The following is a 15718-nucleotide window of genomic DNA, read 5'->3' on the forward strand; positions in this document are numbered from 1 at the left end:
GTCAGGTAAAAGAAAGAGAGAAAAGAAAAAAAAAAAGAACAAGCATTATTACTTATTGTTTAATTAATTAATTAATTAATTAATTATTATTATTATTTTGTATAGTTATGCGACTATTCGAGTGTTGCTGCTCATCGTTCGCCGAGGGTGATACAGGTCACCAAGAGCTGAATAATGCTTACTTATTCTTTCCTTTTTGCCCTGGGGGGAGGTAAAGCAACAAGTGAATTATTATTTATTGGCTTTTTACAGAGAAAAGGAACACGTTCCATTGAGTTTCTGTCTTCTTTTCTTCTTCTTAAAACCGGCGTTTGGGCGGCACTGATGGGCCATCGATCGTGGCTGGGGCTGGGGGGGCAAGCGAGAGAACTGATCGACCGCCCGCAAAAGTATGTATCAATCACCGTTGCCCCAATTCTACCACTTCGATTGCGTTCCTACCTGCCTCCAAAAGCGTGGAAAAGCGGACAGGAGTTTTGACGACCATTTTGCTTCTCTTGATGACGAGATGGTATTGTAAATGGGCCAACAAGAAAAGGGGGAGGGGGCAAGCCAGACGTCATCGGTTGGTGGGACGGAACTTGGGCTGCCAAAGGAAGTTCTTTTTTGCCTGTCCGCTTGCCTGGCCTGCCCGTAAGGACTAAGCATATTGATACTGTACATACGGCAGGGGTAGGCGCAGGTGGTGGTACAGTTATTTACGGTTCGGTGCAATGACTGGAACGCTGTGTTTGGGTAATTCGTGGGTAATATATATCGAGGTTCCAGAAGTTACCAAACGGTGCCAGAAACTGTTGGACCGGAAGGAAAAGAATCGCCTGGCTGGCCCCCCCTTCACCTAACTTACCCGTCTCTCCACCATCTGCCCAGTGCCCCGGCCCCGGTAGAGCCTAGAGCTGCGACAGCCTCTTCAAACGACACCTCGACCCGGAACATTTTGCCGTCTCCCATCCCATAGCCATTGACAAGCAACACAAGGCCCCAGTCAACCAGCTTCTCCCACGCTTCTTTGGCAGCCTCTTTACCCCATACCCGCCCCGGCGTTGCCGCTGCGCCAGAGGCCGATGCCGATGCCTTGGCTACGGTGAGCAGGCGCACGTACTCGCTGTAAACGGCCGCAAAGGATAGGCTAAGTGATGCTGCCGTTGCCGTGGCCGTTGCCGTTGATTCATGCAGCGCCGTTAGCCGGGTTGCCGTAAGTAGTAGCGACAAGGGTAGGGAGACGTTGCTTGATGAACCCGAGAGCTGGGTGAAGGGAAGCGGTGCTGGGTCTGGACAGGCCAGCGAGTTTGATGCAAAGGACTGCGTGCCGGGGAGCTCCGCTTTGGTGCCTGCCACGGAGCCTAGTGCCATCGACGTTATCGGGACCAGCGCACTGCGGAAGAAGTCCCGCACACTCTTGCTTCGGTAGTATATCGGCTCGAGATGACGTGCAAACTCGGCATCTTCAAATAGGTCCTACCAAGCAGGTTATTATTTTAACATATTATAGTAGGGGGATTATATGTTTATATATATATATATACTATGTTTTGTTTGTTAGATTGGGACAATTGCGTCGACGTACCTGGATATAATTGTTCCACCCCTTTAGGAGAATTGGTCCCTTCTCGCCGTCCAACGGACAAGAATCCACCTCATCACCTTCAATCTTCAACGAAGCCATGCATATATCCACAAACTCAACAAAACTCCTGGGCCGAGGGAGAAACACACGTCGATGGCTGAACCTGCTCTTCACCCGCTTCTCAAGGTTCTCAGTAACCTCAACCTTCGTAGTGAGCCCCAACACCGCAACAGGGGCCTTCTTTGCCTGTGCAATGTCAAACAAGTTATACAGCAGCGTTTGTCGCGGGTGATACGAAAACAAGTCAAACTCGTCCAGCACGATCACCACCGATTTCGTAGTTGTCATGCCATTCTCCTCAGGCAAGGGACCCGTTATTTCTTCAGGGTGGGATAGCAACGCAAGCAGCGACGCCATCGTGTCAGCGTAGCTTGACGGCTTTTCCAGATCATCCTGCGGATCTATCTCGCGCCCCAGCTGCTGCCATATCTCCCGCAGAGCAACCTTGTCGTCTGTGTGCAGGAATCCATTCAGACGAACAATGTGGAAGTCGTCGGCATTGGTTTTCGACAGAGCTGCTAGGGCCGTGTTTACCACCGCGGTTTTCCCACTCCCTCTGGCCCCGAGTAGCAGAAGTGAGTTCCCTTCGCCTGCCACAACGGTCTGCTCCAGCAGCTGGAAGACTGTCCGATATTCATTGTCCAGTCCCTTGAGTGGTATCAGGCGTTTGCCGTTTAGCTTTTCTAGAATGAACTCGCCGAGCGGTGCTAGCATTGGTTCCAGACCGTGCTCTTCACATAGCGATATGAACTCCTCGGCATAGGCAGGTTGATTGACTGTCTCAGGAGGCACTTCAAGCTCCGTCTGAAGCTGCATCGCCGCATCATTAGCCACTAACTGCGCTATAGCTAGCTCGTCCTCGTCCTCGTTCTCGCGATCACACGGAACTTCCCACACATCGTCTGTACCACTGACGCCCTTTTTCTCTTTCTTCCCTTTCAATCGACCATCTCTTTCGTCTTGCTTGTCCTCCTTCTTGTTCTTCCGCCCAGTCGTAGTTGTAGTAGTAGTGGTTGTAGTGGCAGCGGTTGGTTTGCTTGATTTCCGTGCCAATTTCTTCGTTGACGACGAACCAGCTATACTAGTCTTTGTCTTTCTGCTTCTCTTCCTATTCTGTGTATCCTCTTCCTCCACAACCCTCGGTCTCGGTGGGCCTGCACTGGTGCTCACGACGGAATTCCCCGTCACCTTTATCCGGGCACTTCGTCTCGTAGACTGTGACGGCGCTTCATCGTCTTTCTTCTCCGCTACTTCTTCTGTACCTGCATTGGCGGTGCTCTCGGGTTCAGTAGCAGGAATGTTATTCTTGCGCGTCTTTCGAGTTCGGGTTGGACTGGGAGATTCTCTCCTCTCTTGTTCGGGGTCAAGGTCTGGGTTGGACACTCTTCGTCGCTTTGACGGACGAGAGTCAGATCCCATCACGACTGGATATATGGCGGTCTATAAATAGATAAGCGTCTACAGGAACGTCATGACTCGAGCCATCAAGCTGTGGTACCTGTTTGATTGCCGACCAGAGGCTTTCCTTTTATTTACATCTTTTTATTTCAACCTTGGAAAGCTCGAAGTCTTTTTAGCCGCAAGCGCTGGTCACGTGAACAGGAAGCCGCAAGTTAGATTTAACGTTAAAAATGGTTGCCGATAACGACTGGAAGAAGCTTTTGATATACGACGATGGGCGAGAAGGAGAAGAAGTAAGGACAAGAAACTCTTTTCAATAATAACATTGCACGCAGACATGCATACCATACTCTCGAAAAAGAACAACAACCACTCAACCAACCAAACCAGTACCAGTCAATTGATTGATCAAGATCAAGTAATTTAACCGACGAATCAGGCAATCAATTAAACGTCTTTTTTTTTGGTCACGGATTCATCCATCCATCAGTCATCGCCTTTCACTTGCGCCATAAATTAAAGAAACAACGGAAGGGAACAAGGTAAGAGATAATTTTACACACGGCGTAACACAGGGGTAGGATAGGGGAGGAGAAATAAAAGCATCAAGATCGAGAAGTAGGTTGGGGGAAAGAAGGTGAGAGGGAGGAAGGGGACTTGGGTGATTAGGGATGGGGGGTTGGTGAGGAACAAAGCGAAGCTGGTAACTCGAGATAATCCACCGGCCAAAAAAGATTTAAAGATATGACGAGATAAGATAGGTTAGGGTGACGGAGCAGTTGAGTCACTTCGGTCCAGGGGAGTGGGAACAGGAAGGATATAAGAGAGGAAGGATATTTGTTATAGGAGAGGAAAAAAGCCCAATATAACGAAAAAGAAATAGAAGGAAGAGAAAACAAACCAGAACCAGCACCAGCACTAGAAACTAGCGCGTTAACGCTTCCCATTAAAACAGAAATAATCCCATATACGACTCGAAGGAAAAAGTAGGGTAGGAAAAGGGAGAAGGGAAAGGGAGAAGGGAAAGGGAGATATAAAACGGAAAGTATAGAGAGGTAGTGGGAAAACCGAGGTAAAAAAAAAAAAGACAACACTCCAGATTCCTGTCCATCCATTCCAGTCAAAGATAGAAATGAGCAAACTAACAAATGAGATGGGAGAAAAAAAAAATAGAACGCCGATTTAAAAACACCCCTTACAGATCGAGTACCGGAAACAGCATCACATGTACAAGACATGGGATAGTGTCAACCTCCCCCAAAAAAAGAGGATAAGAATAAAACGGAGTTAGGACCAAGCCTGGATGGTCTTTTTTGTTCTCTTTCATTCACTTCATGTGGGATATATAGACGGAGGAATAAAGAGAGAGGCGGAGGGTTAAAGCAGGACGGACAAGGGTTAACCACGATCAAGGAGTCGTGGATCTCGGGAACTCAGATCCTGAATGGCATTTGACTTTGCGCCGTTGCTTGTGGAGGGAGAGTCGGTATGAGATGGTGGAAACAGGGTTGAAGGGGATTGCGGAGAGTCCTTCATTATAATGTCCGTTGAAGCGGGTGGATTCTGACCGAGGCCATTTGTTTGAGTCTGGGTCTCCGCAAACTTGGTGAAGGGCAACTGTGTTGTGGGACTTGGATCTGCACTACCCGTTGAAGCCGCGGGACTTGTACTGTTGGGCAGAAATGGGTTGGGAGCCTTTTCTGTGGTTGGGGTTGTCAGAGTCCCGCGACGACTCATGTAGTCATTCAAACTTAGCTTCTTCTTCACGGGGCTTGGAGCAGTGAGACTTGACGTGGGCGTTAGAGTAGGAGTAGCAGCCGCAGGTTGGCCAGGACTGGTGGTCTCCAACTTGGACGACTGAGAAGGTTTTGTGACGGCGATGGGAGGAGCAGGCTTGGATGCTGAGTCCGGCGAACCCACACTGTCCGTTGGAGGAGGGAGTTGCGGAGGAAGGGGTATTCGCATATCCGGCTTCCCTGGAATCTTGCGAGGAGTAGGCAAGTTGTGTGCGACAGTCGAAGGGAGGTGGAAGAGAGGGCAAGGAGGTGGCGAGGACAGCGAAACAGAGGAGGTAGTTGTAGGACTGGCCGAGCTGACCGTAGCATTGGGAGGTGTCATCGAAGAGTCCGCGTCTTTCATCTCAATGTCCGATGCATGCTTTGGTGAAGGGGCTAGCCTTGAGTTCACTGGCGTTGACGGAGGGAGCATGGTGCCCGCACTGGCGGTTTCTGAAGAATCTAGACTGGGTATACTATCTAACCGGCCATCTTCTTCCATCTTTATGCGATCTTCGAGACATCGTCGCAGCAGTCGTTGCGAAAGAGTCATGAACCGTGGAGCAGGGAACGGTTTTGGTGGAACGTATTGAGGGTCATTCTCATCGGGATCAGTCTGGATAGAACGGTCAATGTAGACTGGTCTGCTCAACGGCGACACTACACGAGGTGTGCTGGCGGCAGAGGTCTTTGGAGGAGTGAAATGGCCATCTCGACGTTGAGACGCAGACTCAGGAGACATCTTGGCTGGCGAGTGAGATGACCTGCGCGAGTTGGGTATGTCAAGATGCGGAGGCTTCGCTGACTTCTAGAAAGACGATTAATTAGTATTATAGTCGTTATAAGATCAACAGTCAAAGGGATCTGGAGACAAAGAAGACTAGGCGGGGACATACCGATAGATTAGGGCTCTGACCACGCGGAGGATGAACCCGTTTCTTCTTCTTGGGATGTTGCTGATCATGTTCGAGTTGCTCAAACTTCTTCTCTGCAGCTGCTATCTTCCGCTTCTCACGAGCCGACAGCTCCCCGTTATCACGTCCAAGAGCACCGGGAGTTAGATCTCTGTTGGAATGGTGATCCTTGAGGGAGCCAGACGTTGATCGTGCATCAGCATGGTCATCCTCATCTTCTTTGCGAACAATCTCGCTGCCTGACCGACTGTGGGCGGCAACGTATCCCGAGCTATCAGGTGAAGCAGCGGTTTTTGTCTTGGCCTTCTTCCTGCGTCCGTTCGCCTGCTTTGTGTTGGACTCCAGCAGCGACTTTGGCTTCATGCGGCAGTCAATATTTGCCAGGAGACATGGTTTTACAGAATCGTCACAGGCGCAGCCACCAAAATGGGCAAGAACGTTACTTATTGAGATGGCAGCCGCATCTGGTGACCCATCCGGCAACCCTTCTTCCTTGACCAGGCCGTTGGAGGGAAACATCTTGGGATCGAGATACCAGGTGGTCGATATCTCGGTGTCCATGGGGATATCCTGGTTTGCGACGAAGCAGAAATGGTACTCTACCTGGTTTGTGATGTAGGTTCGCATTGTGACGTTTGGACGACAAGACCGGCGGATGTACCGGAGTACAGTGCCTTCTTCCCTGCTGTCGATGTATATTGGTAGCTGAGGGTGGAAAAAGACGAACGGTTCAGGGTGGCGAAGTTCCTGCCACCTACTGTCCGGGTCATGACAGTAGTCTCTGAAGTGGCCAACTTTACCTCTGACCTCGCCTACGATCTCGTCTTTGCGCACGTTGCTCTGTACCTTGAGACACTGCCAGGTTGGGTGCCTGCCGTCGATTTCGACATGATTGTCGACAATGGTCTGCTTTGTGAGAGGTGGCCAGGTTGAAGGATCGAGCGGCTGATCGGTGTGATTGAAGACTTCTTTGGCGCTACGACCGTTTGCAACCTGAGCAAGCGCAAGAGGGTCCTTTACCCACGAAGCCAGGTCGTTGGTGAGACCGATGGTACGGAAAAGGTTCCCTTGCATGTCGAGGCTGGCATTGTCGTTGTCGTAGAGATGAAGAAACTCGGGAGAGTAGAGCGGAATCTGGGGGAAAGAAGAGCCTGGGGACTTGCCGTTGATATTGTTTCCACGCTTACGAGAGTCACCACCACCGACAGAGCTTATAGAGTTAGAAGAGCGGTGGGCTCCTCGTTGCTTCTTTGTCTGTTGAAGTTGTTGGCCTTGGTGGTGATGGTGACCGTTCTCTTTCGAGGCCGTGGAGCCGGCTCGTTCGTGCGAAGACCATCCGTTACGCTGGTCGCCACCGGCACCGGCACCACCGACGCCAGAGGGGGAGCCGATATCCTTTGGCTTTTTCTTCTGGCTCTTGGAGCCGGAACGACGACTTTTCCTCTGTTCGTCGGTGGCATTGCTGTTGGAGTCGTTCTGCTCCCGCAGCTTGCGCTGGCGCTCGGTGGCCCGCTTGCCGTCGAGGTGCCTGGGCTCGCAGTCGACGCAGTTGTGGATGTCTGGCACATTCTTCTTGTCGATGTAGTAGCAGGCGATGTGTTGCCAGGTATCGCAGCGTTCGCACAGGACGGTGCTGCCGTCGTCGTCCTCGAAGGAGCAGATGCACTTGATGGTGTAGGGCTCATCTTCTTCGGCTTCGTGGGTCGAACCAGTTCCGTTGGCGACCGGGGAGGGTAAGGGGGAGGTGGTGGCCGGAAACGGAAACGGATTCGCCGTTGAATGTGCGTGAGCAGTCGAGGAGGTATCTGTCATAATCTGACAACATACCTCCTCCGAGGTTCAACGATGGGGTGATGAAAGGGAGCCTCGACGCCAGCGAGGGGACATATAGAGAGGAGAAGCGCTTGAATCTTTTCTCCTTTTTTTTTTCTCAGCTTTTTGCTCTCTCTGATCCTTTTTGTTGATATTTTTCTTGACACTTTTGTCGTGAAGACGCAGCTGAGGAGGTTTGATGGCCCAGGGGGATCAGGTCAAGGTCATCACGGTCACCGCTGGCTCAATCGCAATCCACACCAAACGTGGACGGGAGGCGATCGCCACGAGATGTATATACTGGCCGGCTCAGAGGCAACCGGCACGCTCGATAGAGACGATGCTGCCGATGGCCGTCGGGTGCTGGGTGGTCGACGGTCGTCCTTTTTTTCCGTCTGTCGTCTGCCGTCCCCTCTGGCGGTCCTGTTTCGTGTTCAAGGGTCGTGAGTCGTGAGGCGACAGCGCAAAACCTGGTCTTTACGCAGGTCGCACCGGCTGCTGATAGACTGAGGATGGACTCGAGGCTGTGCTGGCCGTCGGCGAGACAGAGGGCGAAGGTGAGGTCGCGGTTGGGGTTGAGGTTGAGACGAGAGAAAGAAGAAGAGAAGAAGAGAAGAAGCAAAAAAGTCACCAAAAAGAGCCAAAAAGGGCGAGAAAGGCGCAGAGGCCAGAAGCGGACTAGCGTGGAGTGGGAGAGGCGCTAGTCTGGTAACGGACTAGTGCGTGCTGTGGCCGGCTAGACTAGAACAGGACTAGCGCAAGAGGTAAAAATAGAGCTAGTTTTATCTTTGCTTAGTCATAAGATAAGATCACCTGATGTTAAAGATGAGTCAGAACTTAGTCATCATGTTTTAGGCTTTGCCGCGACTCAAGCTGAAACTCGCGATGTTAGAACGGAAGAAGAAGAGGATAAAAGACGGTAAGACGGTGACGATGACGATGATGATGATGATGATGATGGCTGTGGAGAGGATAGGACGTCGACGGCAGGATCGAATGGCGGGAGAGACAAGAGGGGAGGCCGGAGGTGGCGGCGACGGCGGCCTCTGGCCCTGGTGCATGTTACATCCCTCGTTGCAGGCATTTATTAGTCATGGATAGGTAGAAGAAATAAGGGGCTCGCCCTTTGCCGCGACTCCTCCGGTGTCTCTCTCTCAGTGTCTCTCGCTCTCTCTGTGGATGTCGAGCTCTCACAGGTATCTGGCATAATCATCATTATAATCGCCCTTTATAGACTCCGTAATCGTCGTCGCCGGCTGCTCTTCCTCTGCTGCTCCGGCGATCTGCCCTGTCTGTCTATGCGTCTCTATCGCGGGTGGATCGAGCCTCGACTATCTCCAATCGGGCAACTCGACCACACGAACTTCGCTGCTCCAACCCTGCGCTCTCCTTTCCACACTCCGTCACTCCGTCACTCCCTTCACTCCCTTCACTCCTCTTCACTTCTCTTCAGCTACTACTAGGCCGCCGTCAATCCTCACCCTCGCTCCCTCCAGCTGTGTCGACCCTCCTCTGATTCCCAGCGCCCCCGGAAGACGCTCGCTCGCTGCCTCTCCCTGCAGGCCATGCCCGGCGCCAGCTAAGGCCCCGTCCCGCCGTACCGTACCCGCTTCCCTCCTAACTAGCTACCCGGCACAAAGGAGAACGCTCTGCAACTACGTAACGCCTGCTAATAAACCACCCTGAGCGCCTGCGCCGTGCCCGCATTTCCCCTCTGCCCATCCCAGCTGTGCAGAATTCTGTGCGAAGACACAGACAGAAGCGAAGAACGAGCAAGCCATGTCTGCCCTGAGCAAGCGTCAGCAGGCGCGCAACGAGCGGACGCTGCAGGATCTGATCACCTCCGTGCCCGGCAACGACAGGTGTGCCGACTGCCAGGCCAGGAACCCAGGTCGGTCTCACCTCTTGTTATTTATATATTATTATTATTTTTCTTGCTGTTTCTAGGCCATGCTAACGATGGAACGATAAACAGGATGGGGAAGTTGGAATGTAAGCCGTTGACTCGAGTTCGCCGCCGCTTTTTTTTTCTGCTCACGTCTAATAACAGCCGTTCTGGTTAATATAGCTGGGGATATTCCTGTGCATGCGCTGCGCAACATTGCACCGTAAACTTGGCACCCACATTTCCAAGGTCAAGTCTCTGACCATGGACAGCTGGACGGCCGAGCAGGTCGAGGTGGGTTCTCCCTGGTGACACTTGCTGCTGCTGGCGTCGTACTGACACTTAACGGGCTCCCAGACCATGAAAAGGAACGGGAACGTAGCTGTCAACAGGATATACAACCCGCGGAACATCAAACCCTCCATCCCCCTCGACATAGACGAGGTCGACTCGGTCATGGAACGCTTTGTGCGCAAAAAGTACGAGCTCAGAGCCCTCGAGGATGGCAAACCGAAGCCCCCCAGCAGACAGGACCCGAGCTACACTTCAAGGCCTGCCGCCGACCTCTCTCTGCCTTCTCCTTCCTCCCCGCCTTATGCTACGGCTACCCTGCCTTCCAAGCCAAAGTCGAGGTTCGCTTTTGGGCTGCGCTCGCTGTCTTCCTCTCACTCGTCCTCGCCAAGCTCAAGCAGGTCCGCCACTGTAACCCTCCCTTCCCTACGCCGGAGAGAGAGTCTCGAGACCTCGCACGTTCATTCAGTTCCTCTACCGAATAACAAGCAGTCCAGGACACTGGGAGTTAGCATTGCAGATCGCAATGGGTCCCTGGAGTCGAAGCTCGAGAAACTGCGGGAGATGGGCTTCATGGACGAGAGAAGGAACATGACCGTTCTCAAGGGGCTGAACGGTGATGTAGAACGCTGCATAGACACGCTGACCAGGCTTGGAGAGAAGTCGTCAATAGGCGGGCCACGGTCACCTACCTCACCAACCGGCACGCAGAGCGGCTACAGGACCTCCTCGGGCTCGACAGACATGTTCACCCCTCCCTCGAGCTCCTCGAATCCTTTCGATAAGCCGCCAGCGAGCGTGGCTGCTGCTCCTCCTAACGGGAACGTAGGGATATCAATCAACAGATCGGCTACTGGGGGTAACACTCCGACAGAACAGAAGCCGGTCTCCCACAACCCATTCGATGCCCTGGACCAGTCATTCCAGAACCTCCAGGTTTCCTCCCAACCCTTATTCCCCAACATGACGGGCGGTTATCCCAGCCAACAGGCCAACTTACAGCTGTCCAGAGCCCAGCAGACCATGACCCCTCCTGTTCCATCGATCCCCCATCAGCACCAGTTCCTACAACTGCAACACCAGCAACAGCAACAGCAACAGCAAGGCTACGGCTCGGTGGCTCAATCACCTATGCACGGACACTATAACCCGTTCATGTCGCACTCTACGCCGGCAACACCGTATGCAGGAACTCCCACCCAACCGCTGTCACCTACAAACCCTTTCTTCACCCAGCCGCAGACGCAGACCCAGCCGCAGCTGCAGCAAAATGGGCTTCAGCAAGGAAACACTTCACCATTCACCCTCCAGCACCATAATACCATGCCAGCCCTCTCTCCTCCTTACATGTACCAACAGCCTCAGCAACAGCAACAGCAGCAGCAGCAGCAGCAGCAGCAACCAATCTATCCCATGCAACAACAGCCTACTACTGCCATGCCTGCATACCAACAGCTCAAGCAACAACAGCCCCAGCAGCCAAACAGGATTGATAAATCCAGCATCCTTGCGCTCTACAACTTCTCTCAACCTCCTCCTACCATCCCCGAACAACCACAACAGCAGCAACAGACCCAGCAACAACCTCAACTGTCGCACCTACAAACAAATACCCCATTCTCCACAAACCCATATCAGACCACCACCAACGCGAGCCCGATGGTCCAGTCCGCCCCCGCAATCACCACAGGCACATATGCAAATCACAATCCCTTCTTCGCCCCTACCAATACAACTCCCAGCCAGCCAGCCAGCTTCGTCCCCACGGCACAAACTCAATCACAGGACCCTGCAGCTCCCGCTCCCGCACCAAATAACATGGGATTTTCACGAACCCACGTCAGCCAGGAATCTATCGATATCAGACAGGCTCACAGCGGGCGCCACAGCCCTGATATCTTCGCCAGTTTAAGCGCCAGATATTAAGCGCCCCTCCCTTTCAAGCGTACCGTACATACATGAAATTCATTGCATACATACATCCATACATAAACCATTGAATTGCCAGCGATACCACGAAAAAAAAAAGAAAAAGAAAAGCGCATCGATATATAGCCTGTCAGTCAGTCAGCAAGCAACACTTGAATTCCTCATTCGAAAAAGACCATCGTTACCTTCTGCCGGTCTCGTCGCCCTATATGCATTTTTTTTTTGCCCCTTTCCACCTGATAATGAAATGAGCTTGCGGATCCGTCTCTTGTCTCTCTTCTAATCTTCTCCCAGCCTACCTTTTCTTCCGGGAGGCCACTTATCTGATACCATTCTCTCTTCTTATTCTCATATGTTCGTTCACTTCTTTCTAACACCATCGCATACACTGCAATGCATAAGTGGATGGATGATGGGACTCGACACTTTTTCTGTTTTTGTTTTTTTTGGCTTCGTTTACTTGAAACTACTTTATTCACTCCTTGTTTTCACTTTACGTATAGGAGGTAACATACCGATCCTATCCTTTCTAGTTTCCATTTGCTATTCTACATGAACAGTTACCCTCGTTCTCACTTCTCTTCTCTTCTCTTCTTTGTATAACCAGCACCCTTTGCAAATCTGGCTATTTATCTTCTTCCGTTCTGGTCTTACTGCTTTTATTACAATGTTTGAAAAACTCGTCCTCGGTTTATTCTATCTGCTTGCTTATTTGCTGCGGGGACACTACAGTTTCAAGCTTCTTATTACAGATAGACCTTATACTTAGTTAATGATATGAGCGTTTTGCTATGCCGTGTTATGACTTTTGCTCTTGTTCGTATGCGTGGGGAATACAGTGAGACAACTGTCTGCCTTACGGAGCGAAGCTGATTGAATACCGGGCTAATATCAATTTATGTATTACAAAAATTAAACAACTATCTAGATATGTTCATCCGTTTGTATGTATGGAATGTATAGCCAGGCCGGGAAGGGCTGTTGTATGAAAAGGGTAGCTCCAGGGAGGGAAAAAGTATATACAGCGCCAGGCAGTCATAGCGATTTTTCAAGACCACAGATCGCGCTGTGCATTCGTTGCTTGCCGTCGGGCGATTATCCTCTGGTACATTGAGACAATGTTGTCTTTCAGCTGGAAGATTGGAGCCTTGCGTCGGCGCTGCCACGGCCAGTTCCATTGCTGAGATCGTCGTTTACTCAATGACCCTGACGAAAATGGAGATGAGAGCGAAGGAAGCGAAAACGAGGTCCGGAACGAGGAGAATATGTCTTGTGTCTTCTTTGTCCCTGGTGAACTACTGCTGCTGCTGCTCCACCAAGGAATCCATGACGAGTCTGACTGTGGCTGGGCAACACTGTCTCGTTCTCTGGCTAAGACATCGATGATCCGGTCGAAGCTACGCTGTTGCTGCTGTTGCTGCTGCTGCTGAGATGAAGCTTGCTCGCTTTTAGGGATAGTTTTGCGAACCTGGCTGGTCCGCCAGTCCGATTGGATCTTAGGATCACGACACCAGACTATCACGTCTCCCTTTCGGCGTGCGTCGTCATGCCAGGCCGTGTTGAAAGTGCGATAGCATTCGGCGTATGAAGATGAAGAGCGAACATCTTGTTTAAGTGTTGGCTCTAGATGGGAGAAGAAGACAAGGTAGTCTGGCCAATCATGCTTGTGAGTAGAAGCAGATGAGAAGTGTTTAGAGAGTATTCCAGTGCTAGCCATATGCTGGGATAGGAATTCAGAAGGGTTGTTGTAGAATTGGTCCGCTTCATCGACGTAGGTGGCTTTTTCCTCTGGGGAGAGATTGACAGGTGGTTCACAACCCAGAGCCCAGGCGCGGATGTGGGGAGATACCAAATGTGACCGCCAGGGAGTGCTATGGCAGGGCATGAGAAATCCCGCAGTAAGGCCACGGGAGGGCTCATACTGGTAATGGGTATCCTGTTGTACGCGGAGGTATCCGAGTACATCAATGACACCTGATGCGTGGATAATGGACGTATATGCGGCAATGGTAACGTTGACCAGCACTAGGAATATTAGGAGAAGTCTCCGCGGGGTATATGATCCAGAAGCGGAAGATATGGAGGGAGTGAAGAAGTTGGATACTGGGGCGGCAGCGATGATGTGAAGACAAGGTAACAGGGGGTATATGAAGCGGACTTCCTTGTGAGGGACGAGAGAGAGGATTGCCGGCATTGCAATGCAGGCAAGTGACAGTGGTCGTCTGACTGCTGCGGCCAGGCTGGTAGAGCAAGATTGTTCCGATGCCATGAACAATGATTGGAACATGCCGATGAAAGCAAATGGGAGAGCAGTGATGAGCAGAAGAGGGTATCCCTGTGAGAGATAGTAGTGCCAATCATTTCTGCCGTAAAAGACAGCAAGGGACTGGACTACATTAAAATAGAGGAACCTGAAGGGAGGAAGTGTCCATGTTCCATAATAGGCACGATCCGCTAGGACGGAGACAGCTAGGATGGAAGAACTGCTTTTTGCGTCAATTGATGACATCTACATGTTGGGCTATGTCAACTTACCCGCACAGGATGCATTCTCTAAGAAGAATGATGAGAGGTTCTAGGGACTTGGTCCAGGACAGCCGTGATGTCTGGCTCTGACGGAGAGTGGTATATACCAGACTGGCCGCCAGACAGAACCATATAATGGTATTAGTCGGGCGTAGGACACACGCCAGCGAGGCAAGGATCAGACATATCCTCAGGCTAGACCTATTAGTCTGGGTACATATGTCAGAGATATATGGGTGTAGCATACCGGGTAACATCTCTAGTGGTCACCAGCGGCCACCTGCCAGGGAGAGACCACTGCCATGGCCACAGATATAGGGCAGTGACGGTAAGGGAGGTCTCCAGGCAGTTTGATAACGTCCGAGTAGAGCAGAACCACTGCCAGGGACTCAACACCGTCAAACCTAGCTGCTCGCCCGGTCAGAATAAAAATGTACATCCTCCCGTAAAGCACGGCAAAAAAAGGGGGGAGGGGGGAGGGGGGAGGGGGAAGTCTCACGATCCAAGTGCTCTCCGGCCTGCCATTGTATATCCGCCTGCCCAAATTCCAGGTGTAATAGTCCCCCACGGCGGAGATGATGCCCTGAACAACCTTGGGCCCCGCTATCAGGAGGTCACCCCGTAGTAAGGGGGAGAGCTGGAGCACGTTGGCCACCGCATCTACGGCTTTGTAGACGGCCGCAAAGAGGTAAGGGTGAATCGACGACCGCAGCTGATGCTCCCATTCCTACAGAACGCCCCAAATTGTCAGCCAACCGCACCTCCCGCATCTTCCTTTCTTTTCCATCCTGTCTCTTTTCTCTCTGTTTCTGCCCTTCCGGGGTGGGGGGATGCATACCCATGTAATCCAAGCGCCACTGTCCCGGCCAAAAGCAATCCCCCATGCGGGCTCGAGCGACTGGAAGAACTCGTCTGGCTGGAAGAACGTCCGGACAAGCAGGCCGTTAGCGATGCGCAGGGCCAGCAGCAGGAGGAAGACGTCCGCCGCCCGCCGTCTCTGCTGGGCCCCCTGGCTGCCGCCGCCGTGGCCCCTCGAGGCAGCAGCAGCACTCCGCGCCTTTGGCATCGTTCCGCGCGGGAAAAGGAGGCGACCACTCAACTCGCTACCAGCGTTTCCCTCCCTTGGCCGGCGGAGGAACTCTGAGCAGCGTCAGCGAGTTTAACTAGGTTAACAGGCTGGGAAAAGAAACGAAACAAAGCAGCCCGCAAGACGAGGAAGAAAAAGACAAAAAGAAAAAGACCCGAAGATGTCGACCAGAGGGCGCGATGATGTCAGGATCCATGTGACCCGCCGGTTTTCTTACTCACGGACGGCCTGATTCGCCGCCGCCGCTGCGCTTCGTTGCTTTTTTCTTCTTTTCTTCGTCTGCGGCCCTCGAGATGGAGCAGGACGGTGGAGTTGCTGGTGCGAGTCACCTTCACTTAACGGCATAGCGTGCTGGACGGGGAGGATACCGTCGGGGGAGGGGGAGTGGCAGCGAGTGGCAGCGTGCGCCAGCTCGGGGCGTATATAAAGGCTGCGCGGGACGCCCGGCGGGGAGGAGGGAGGAGGAGGAAT

The 15718-nt window shown here is 52.2% G+C and overlaps 5 protein-coding genes across 5 annotated transcripts; 1 reads left to right on the top strand and 4 right to left on the bottom strand.

Moving 5' to 3' along the window:
* Positions 1 to 843: 843 nt before the first annotated feature.
* ARB_01410 (origin recognition complex subunit Orc4, putative) lies at positions 844 to 3046 on the bottom strand (the record flags this gene model as incomplete). Its single annotated transcript, XM_003012405.1, has 2 exons — positions 844 to 1458; positions 1568 to 3046. The coding sequence occupies 2 exons, from the start codon at positions 3044 to 3046 to the stop codon at positions 844 to 846; spliced, it is 2094 nt and encodes a 697-aa protein (XP_003012451.1).
* A 1380-nt stretch (positions 3047 to 4426) lies between these two features.
* Positions 4427 to 7529, bottom strand: ARB_01411 (PHD finger and SET domain protein, putative; the record flags this gene model as incomplete). Its single annotated transcript, XM_003012406.1, has 2 exons — positions 4427 to 5611; positions 5700 to 7529. The coding sequence occupies 2 exons, from the start codon at positions 7527 to 7529 to the stop codon at positions 4427 to 4429; spliced, it is 3015 nt and encodes a 1004-aa protein (XP_003012452.1).
* A 2245-nt stretch (positions 7530 to 9774) lies between these two features.
* Positions 9775 to 11631, top strand: ARB_01412 (GTPase activating protein for Arf, putative; the record flags this gene model as incomplete). The annotated part of the gene is made up of 1 exon (XM_003012407.1): positions 9775 to 11631. One exon carries the CDS (start codon positions 9775 to 9777, stop codon positions 11629 to 11631), a length of 1857 nt encoding a protein of 618 aa, XP_003012453.1.
* A 1051-nt stretch (positions 11632 to 12682) lies between these two features.
* Positions 12683 to 14143, bottom strand: ARB_01413 (mannosyltransferase, putative; the record flags this gene model as incomplete). Its single annotated transcript, XM_003012408.1, has 1 exon — positions 12683 to 14143. One exon carries the CDS (start codon positions 14141 to 14143, stop codon positions 12683 to 12685), a length of 1461 nt encoding a protein of 486 aa, XP_003012454.1.
* Positions 14144 to 14419: 276 nt separating this feature from the next.
* On the bottom strand, positions 14420 to 15226 carry ARB_01414 (uncharacterized protein; the record flags this gene model as incomplete). Its single annotated transcript, XM_003012409.1, has 2 exons — positions 14420 to 14887; positions 14999 to 15226. The coding sequence occupies 2 exons, from the start codon at positions 15224 to 15226 to the stop codon at positions 14420 to 14422; spliced, it is 696 nt and encodes a 231-aa protein (XP_003012455.1).
* Positions 15227 to 15718: the final 492 nt, after the last annotated feature.

This window comes from Trichophyton benhamiae (genome assembly GCF_000151125.1).
Source record: "Trichophyton benhamiae CBS 112371 chromosome Unknown Abenha-G-c-208f01.r1, whole genome shotgun sequence".
In the NCBI taxonomy this organism is placed as follows: domain Eukaryota; kingdom Fungi; phylum Ascomycota; class Eurotiomycetes; order Onygenales; family Arthrodermataceae; genus Trichophyton; species Trichophyton benhamiae.